The sequence below is a fragment of the Bidens hawaiensis genome, unplaced genomic scaffold (assembly GCF_021521415.1).
Source record: "Bidens hawaiensis isolate Kalapana, Puna unplaced genomic scaffold, B.hawaiensis_p1.1 tig00031834_1, whole genome shotgun sequence".
Classification (NCBI taxonomy): Eukaryota; Viridiplantae; Streptophyta; class Magnoliopsida; order Asterales; family Asteraceae; genus Bidens; species Bidens hawaiensis.
The window spans coordinates 72,006-80,516 of NW_027495390.1; the positions used below are offsets into that span (position 1 = coordinate 72,006).

Below are 8,511 nucleotides of genomic sequence, written 5' to 3' on the forward strand. Positions count from 1 at the left end.
GTAAATTAAAGATGCTTATTAACTCGTGTACTTGTATAACTCTTATTAGTGACTCATATAAACTAATATTTGTGATCGTTTGACATGCTTCATTTTGATGCATCGTATTTTTAGCTGTTCATCAGTTTCATTTTAGTTTAATAATTGTGACCTATTTCATTGCAATTCAGTGAACTTAACACAATATATTAGACGGTTAAATTAGTCATTATGTATTATCATTCAGATGTCCAACCAAACGAAACTTACTGGCTCAGCACTTATATATTAGTTCAAAGTCCCTTAATCATTCAGACATATTACTGACTCATCACTTGACAAAACAACTCCTAAATCAAATGAAGGAAACTTATGTACCATGTAAGGTTTTTGTCACATCCCAACCTACGGCAGAAATGTCGGGGTGCGAACTGATGGTTCACAGCTCACAAGTACTATCATGCAATATAATATAACAATATCTATTTAACTAATTTTAAATAAACAAAATATCATCCAAGTACATCATGTTTGAGCAAATTACCAAAACAATCCAAATCTAATCCAAACATATCAAAAAAAAATTAACTTAAATAGTCTTTTATTAATTTTTATTTTTAAAGTCTTGCTAGTTGTGTCTTCACCTAGCTTCACACCAACTGATAACCTACAATGCTTAGAAAATAACATAGTTTTGTCAACATATGGTTAAGTGAGAAATTTTATCTGATTTGTTACAATAATACATATAACATAAAAGCAAAAGTGTTATTGTGAATGTAAAACAATCAAACCATGATCAAATAAAAGTGTCAGTTGACCAAGTCTCATGGACTATGGCTACTATGATAGTCGTATGATCATACTATAATGTGATTATGTTGGACCCCTTCGAATTGCTAGAATCCAGTAATCAAGTAACAATTTGTCATTTAATTGAATACACGCCCAATATATGACAGCTTGCTAGTGTTTATAATATAATACATAAATATTGTAAATACTTTTACGTCCCCAAAACATGCTTGAAAATAGTAAATTAAAAAGGGAAATGATTTCTCACATTTTCACTTAAATTAGAAAATAAAAAGAACAATTAACAACCAAACTTTAACATGTTGACTGATATATACAAATAGACTTGAAACTTAGGATGATAAACTAGAATTAAAACCGAGAATATAGCCGCTGGAATCAATCCAAATAGACATATAAAACTTCGGTTATGAATTTTTTAAGGTTTAAGCAAGTTGAAACTGACCAGAATATGAAAAGCGATTCAAGAGTCGGATTTTGGTCAGTATACTAAAAGTTTGATCTTTGATTTTGAACAAAAAAAAGTTTTCTGGAAGAATAGCTAGTTCCGACCAGAAGACGGAAATATTGACAAGTCAAATAAACTTGACTAAAACACCCTTAACGGGGTCGGGATCAAATTGACCACTGAAACTCCCTCAATTAGTGAAATTGATTGAGGTTTTTGTTTATTGAATTTAAAACTACAAGATTACAGAAGACAACTTACTCAAACGAGAAGAGGAATTAAGAGAAAATCAAGATCAATGATGTCTTGAACTTCAAAGTCAACAAACTTGTTAAATTGATAAAGATTATGATGGTTGAAGGGGGGGATTCGTGTGAGAGAGCTTGATGATGGCTGGGACAAGTGTTTTAGGGTTTATGGGAAGAATTATGATGAATAATAAAGAGGTAAAAAGGCTAGTTAAGCAATTAATCGAAGAAACCGAATTATGCATTAATGACCAAAATTAGGTCTTTTGATCAATATAATCTCGGGGAATTAATGGGGAATGAACCTAGACATCAAACTAAACTAAACTAAACTACTTTTCTTGGGGCTCAAAATTCATGATTTGGGCTTGATTAGGAATAATTTAGCACTTAAAACGAATTAACGAACCAAAATATAAACCAAACTGTGCAAGTACCTGGCTGCGCCACCCGGTCAGGTTGGAAATTCCTCCCCGTGCAGCGCGGCGTGGGGTGTAACAACTCGGACTTTCAAAAACTGTATTTTTATTAAAACACGACCCATTTCGATGTTCGGAAAATTTTACTGCATTTATCGAGAAAATTAATTATTATTGTATTATTATTTAATTAGTTATATATTATAAACTATAACTTTCTTACTTTGGTAAAAATAACCCAAAATAAAACCTTTATCCATTTTGTTACCATCCTCAAACACCAGGGACTTAAACTGTAAATTATGTTATAATCCATATTATACATCTGGATATTCATTACCCAAACCCGAACCATATTTGATTACGCGACTCGAATTCAAATCTGTTATCTAAACCATAATCTTCGTTCTTTTTGTTGCTTTTGATCTTGTGCATATCAAATCTACGACCTAATAAACGATATAAACCCTAATAACTAATTACTATATAAACAAGCGTGTTTGCTGCATTTGATTAATCTTTTAGCATCCTCAACTCATCGCCATTCATAGCCCCATAATTAATTATAACCTAGTTTTGATCTCGATAGCTTTCTGAGGTGATCTTCGGCCGACAACTTCTGTGACCCGTTCACCCTCAATCATAACATATTAAGGTAATTAATCTATATGGTTCTGATCGCATTAATGTGATTAACGAAAGCCCTAAGGCTGGAATGATTAATATTAACATACTTGACTGATTGTTAATCCTAGGGTTCCTAATCAAATTTGTTAACATCTATGTTTGGATATAATAAATCAGAACTGGTTTTTGTTTGCATTTCATATGTAGCCCAGTTGGTTAAGCATTGTATTGTGGGGGCGGAGGTCGCGGGTTCGACCCCCTGCCACCCCAGTTTTTTTAGTAATTTTTGTTTATTTTTCTTTTAAAACACTTTATAACTATATAATTAATAATAATAATAATTTAAAACCATTTTAATGAAAATCGACTTTATAATAGTTGCTTTCTCGAGTTATCGTTTGTATATATACATATATGTAAGCATATAAGTATATGTACATATATATATATATATATATATATATAATTTAAAAGCTAATATTTTGATATATACATATAGACATATTTTTAAAACTAAAAATAATATTTACAAATATATGTTTTCTTTTTATAACCAAACTAATTATTTTAAATACTAAATCCTTATATATAATATTATAATAATATAATATTAACTTAATAATGGTTATCGAGTTTTCATGAATCTATCTAGTTCATATACTTAGCATATCTGTATTTCTCTTTATTCCTTTTAGGCTTTATTGTCAACGCGTGATAACCACATTCTTAATATTCTCATTCACCTTTGTTCTTCTATCGAGGTATCACATACCCCCCCTTTTTACACCTACTTTTACTGTTTTGGGGACATATGCGTAAATTATATTTCCCATGTATACTTCACATCAAAACTGCAACTATTGTCTTATGTGCTAACGGATTTTAAACCATACTTGTTATGTGCTTATTTGCTTTACGTGAACCTCATTCGGAGAGGTCCAACATAATCTCATAATAGTATGATCATACGCCAGTCGTTATTGCTTTGTGCTTCTCGACATCTCATTTATACTTGCTCATTTGGTTAATTTGTTATTCTTATATGACTTGTTGCAATTACTTATTTTTTTTATATACTATATGTACACTTAAACTGGTGTGTTGCTCACTCAACCTTGTGTTGACAAAACTACTTTATTTTCAACGCATATGCTGGTTATCATTTAATGTTAAGTAACTGAAGTACAAGATCACTTAAGGATTTATACTAGAAGAAAAACTAACAAGAAATATTATTTATGAATTTTGATTGTTGATGCACTTTTGTTGGTTTGGATATTATATGAATATTTGTTTCATTTGAAATTTATTTAATAGATATTGAAACTTATAATATTGCATAATAGTACCTTGAGATCTGAGGGCAATCAGTTCATGCCCTGACATTTTCTCCGTAGGTTGGGGTGTGACATGGGGGGTGTTCTGAACCTTTCTAACTTGTCATTTTTAGTCACTATAGTTCCAAAAATGCATTTTTAGCCATTTTAAGCAATTTTAAGGATAATTTGACAAGTTTGAAAGTTAGAGAATTATGAACTGAGTTAAACACAACAAAATACTCATAAATGCATGATTATATTGATACAAAGGATCCGAATTACATTCCTGAACGGGTAAACAATACAAAAACAAATACGAAAGATCCAAAATGTTAAAGTATCCCCTACTTTTGAGAATTTTGTCACGAAATTAGAGAATTAGCTGTCGCAAAAGATGAGGATACTTCAACTTCAATTGATCTTCACTCTCCCAAGTAAACTACACACCTTGTTTAGATTCCCAACGAAATTTAACCAAAGGAATGCGGCTTCGTTTAGTGACTTTATCCTTGTGATTCATGATTTCAGCGGGTTTTTCAACAAAATGCATGGTGTCATCAATAGGAACTTCATAGAGAGGTATTTGAATATTTTCCTCGGCAAGACATTTCTTGAGGTTGGATACATGAAATACTGGATGAACATTTGAGTGTTCAAGAGGGAGTTTGAGTCTATAAGCAATGGAACCAACTCTATCAATGATTTCAAAGGACCAACAAAACGCGGAGATAGTTTTCCTTTCTTTCCAAACCTAACCACTCCCTTCCATGGAGTCACTTTGAGAATAACTCGATCACTAACATTGAATTCAAAAGGTTTCATTCTTTTATACGCATAACTCTTTTGACGACTACGAGTGGCGAGAAGACTTTGACGAATTTGAGCAATACAATAAGTCGTTTCTTGTACTAACTCTGGACCGGTGATTTGAGATTCTCCGACTTCATTCCAACAAATTGGAGAATGACATTTACGACCATAAAGGGCTTGAAAAGGTGTCATACCAATTATTGAATGAAAATATTATACGAGAATTCGATGAGCAGTAAATAAGTATCCCAAATTTCCCCAAAATCGACGACATAAGAGTGAAGCATGTCTTCTAGAGTTTGAATCGTACGCTCGAACTGACCATCAGATTGTGGATGATAGGAAGTACTGAGATCCAAACGAGTTCCCAAATCTAATTGGAGAGATTTCCAAAAATGAGAAGTGAAACGACCATCCCGATCGGAATTAATGGTTAACCAGGTTCCATGATGACAAATAATATTCTCTACATATATTTGCGCCAACTGATCAACAGAAGACGTTTCTTTGATGGGTATTAAATGAGCAGATTTAGTCAAACGATCGATGATCATCCAAATACTATCACGTTGCTTACGAGTCGAAGGAAGCTTAGTAATAAAGTCCATAGCAATATCTTTCCACTAACACTCGGGAACGGGAGGTTTCTCGAGTAACCCAATGGGTCGATGATGCTCAGATTTTACTTTAGAACATGTGAGGCATTTCGAGACATAAAGAGCAATGTCTTTCTTCATTCTCGACCACCAATAGATGAAACGAAGATCAACATGCGTTATATCGGCACCGGGATGAATAGAATACCGTGACTTATGAGATTCGTTCATAATGAATGTGCGAAGATGATCACGATCGGGAATCATAAGGGATTACGAAAATATAGCAAACCATTGGGCTTAGATTCTAGTTTAGTTTCCACACCACACGACATCTCGTCATACATAATGCCTTCGGTGAGGGATTCATATTGGGCGTCAAGAATACGATTTTCGAGATCACTTTGAAGAAGAACGTATGTAAGAAGAACATATTTGACATGTTTCTTATGACTGAGAGCGTCGGCCACGAAATTCGCTTTACCAGAATGGTAACTTATTTCGCATTCAAAGTCTCTAAGAAACTCGGCCCATCAACATTGTCTCATGTTGAGTTCTTTTTTATCAAACATGTGTTGGAGACTCTTAAGGTGGGTAAATACTATGCATTTGGTATCATAGACATAGTGCCTCAAAATCTTCAAGGCAAATACAATGCCACCAAGTTTGAGATCGTGCGTTGTATAATTCTTTTCATGAACCTTGAGTTGTCTCGAAGCATATGCGATAACCTTGCCTCGTTGCATAAGGACACAACCGAGACCTTAGTTAGAAGTATTATAGAAAACGATGAAGGCTTCATTTCCTTTGGGAATGGCAAGAATATAAGCATTGAAAGCATGTCCTTTAGATTTTGAAAGGCTTCTTCTTGCTTCGACCCCCATACATAAGGTTTACCCTTGCGTGTTAAAGTGGTAAGGGGCAGTGCAATCTTTGAAAATTTCCAAATGAAACGATGGTAATATCCCACCGAACCAAGAAAAGATTGGACTTTGGTGGGAGAAGTCAGTGTTTTCCAATTTTTGATGGCTTCAATCTTTGCGTGATCAACATGAATACCTTTGTCGTTGACAATATGGCCCAAACACTGAACGTTTTAAAGCCAAAACTCGTATTTAGAAAAATTGGCGTACAACTGTTCTTTCTGAAGGAGGTTAAGAATAGCATGCAGGTGCTCTTTGTGATTGTTTTCATATTTTGAGTAAATCAAAATATCATCGATGAAAACAATTACGAACTTGCCCAAGTAGATTTTGCACACAAGGTTCATGAGATCCATGAAACCGCTTGCATTGGTTAGCTCAAAAGGCATAAACAAAATTTGTAATGCCCATATCGAGTATGGAATGTGGTCTTGGAGACGTCATATTCATTAATGAAAAGTTGATGATAACCTGAATGAAGATCGATCTTAGAGAAGCATGCGGCTCCTTGAAGTTGATAGAAAATATCATCGATGCGAGGAAGCGGATAGCGGGTCTTGACGGTAAGTTTATTGAGTTCGCGATAGTTGATGCACATGCAGAATAAACCATCTTTCTTCTTGAAAAACAAAACAGGTGCGCCCCATGGAGAAGAAATGGGCGAATAAAACCCTTGTCCAAGAGTTCGTGCAATTAATTCAAAAGTTCTTGCATTTCGTAAGGTGCAAGAAGATATGGTGCTTTGGCTACGGGGTTAGCTCTAGGTGCAAGATCAATACGGAATTCGACTTGGAGAACATGAGGAAGTCCGGAAACTTCATCGGAAAAGACGTTGGGAAAATTACGCATAACCGGGATATCATATATCTTCTTTTCTTCATGTTCTTTTTCCACCACGAGAGCTATGAACGCAACATACTTCTTACGCAAATAACGTTGAGCTTGAAAACACGACATGAGGTTAAGCATAGAATTAGGCTTATTAGCAAACACATTATGAATACGACCATAATTGAGAAGTATACGAAGAAATTTCTCAAAGCATACGACTTCAGCACGATTTAGAGTGAGCCAATCCATCCCAACAATAACGTCGAAACTGCCCATTTGCTTAGGAATAAGATCGATACGGAACTTGGCCTTATTCAGAGTTATGACACGTTCCCGAAGTATCGAATCAATAACAAAGTTCCCATTGACTACTTCTACAGAGAAATGCTTAGATAACTTATCCCGAGGCTTATCATAATATACACGAATTCCAAAGAAATAAAACTCTTATCGGCACCCGTGTTAAATAACACCGAAGAAAAATGATCATTAATAACGAACGTACCATTCATCACATCGCTGGAGCTTTGAGCTTGCTTAGCATTCATCATGAGAGCACGTCCATTAGAACCTTGAGGTGCTTGAGCAACTTGATTTAGTGGAGGGGCTTGAATAGCATGAGCTTGGACATGTGGGGCTGGAGGAGCCATGAGTTGAGGGGCTTGAGGAAATTAGGCTTGATGTGCAAAAACTTGAGGGGCTTGAGGTTGATAAGTTTTGACTTGATAGGCTTGGGTGTAGTAGGGTGCGGGTATAACTTGAGCTTGATGGGCAAGAGTGGTATAGTATGGTGCAAACATAACTTGGGCTTGGTTTGCATGGGCCAGCGGAGGGCACATGTTGCAAAGATGGATAGGGTCTCTACAATGGTAGCAGACACTGGTGATAGGAACCCGCGTTGAACATACGGGGTAGTAGTGAGTCTAAGAGCAGGCAACATAGACCGTTGTGGAACGGCTTGCGCATCAGGCGGTGAACGGAAACCTTAGCAAGGTGACCGTAATGATTGCATTGGGTGCAAAGACGGCATTGGGATTGGACAGGATGATGACAGTTACACTTAGCGCATAACAGGTGAGGTCCGGAATAAGGCCTATTGTTTGGAGCATTTTAGTTTTGTTAAGGTTGATGGTTGGTTTGGTTACGGTTTTGTAGGAATTTGGTGTAATAAATAACTAGTGGGACTTTGTGTTGTATAAAAAATCACGAAAACATATATGTATCCTTAATTAATTTAATAAAACTTGACAAATAATTCTTTTCACAAATATTTTTTGCAATTATAAACCTAATAATTAACTATATCTCACGTGTGGCTTAGTAGCAGGAGGTTTGGTTCTCCAATGAAGACTCAAGTTCGAATTTCACTTGTCACTTTTTTAAATGGATATTGGCATATAAGGATTTGAGTTAGGTCTTGTGCCAATGTTGTCAATTCGAACCCTGAGCCCATCCTAGTTTTCCTCCCACCGTGTGTTATGCCAAAAAGTTCTGC

The 8,511-nt window shown here is 35.2% G+C and overlaps 1 protein-coding gene across 1 annotated transcript; it reads right to left on the bottom strand.

Annotated features, from left to right (window-relative positions):
• Positions 1 to 6,878: 6,878 nt before the first annotated feature.
• Positions 6,879 to 7,666, bottom strand: LOC143582660 (uncharacterized). Its single transcript, XM_077065180.1, has 2 exons — positions 7,522 to 7,666; positions 6,879 to 7,390 (listed from the first exon to the last, which is right to left on the bottom strand). The coding sequence occupies exons 1-2, from the start codon at positions 7,664 to 7,666 to the stop codon at positions 6,879 to 6,881; spliced, it is 657 nt and encodes a 218-aa protein (XP_076921295.1).
• Positions 7,667 to 8,511: the final 845 nt, after the last annotated feature.

Excerpts from the sequence above, each read along its gene's own strand:
- LOC143582660 (XM_077065180.1), bottom strand. The coding sequence starts at position 7,666 with ATGGCTCCTCCAGCCCCACATGTCCAAGCTCATGCTATTCAAGCCCCT. Across the intron at positions 7,391-7,521 it reads CTCCAGCGATGTGATGAATG|AAGTAGTCAATGGGAACTTT; the intron begins GTACGTTCGTTA and ends ATTTCTCTGTAG.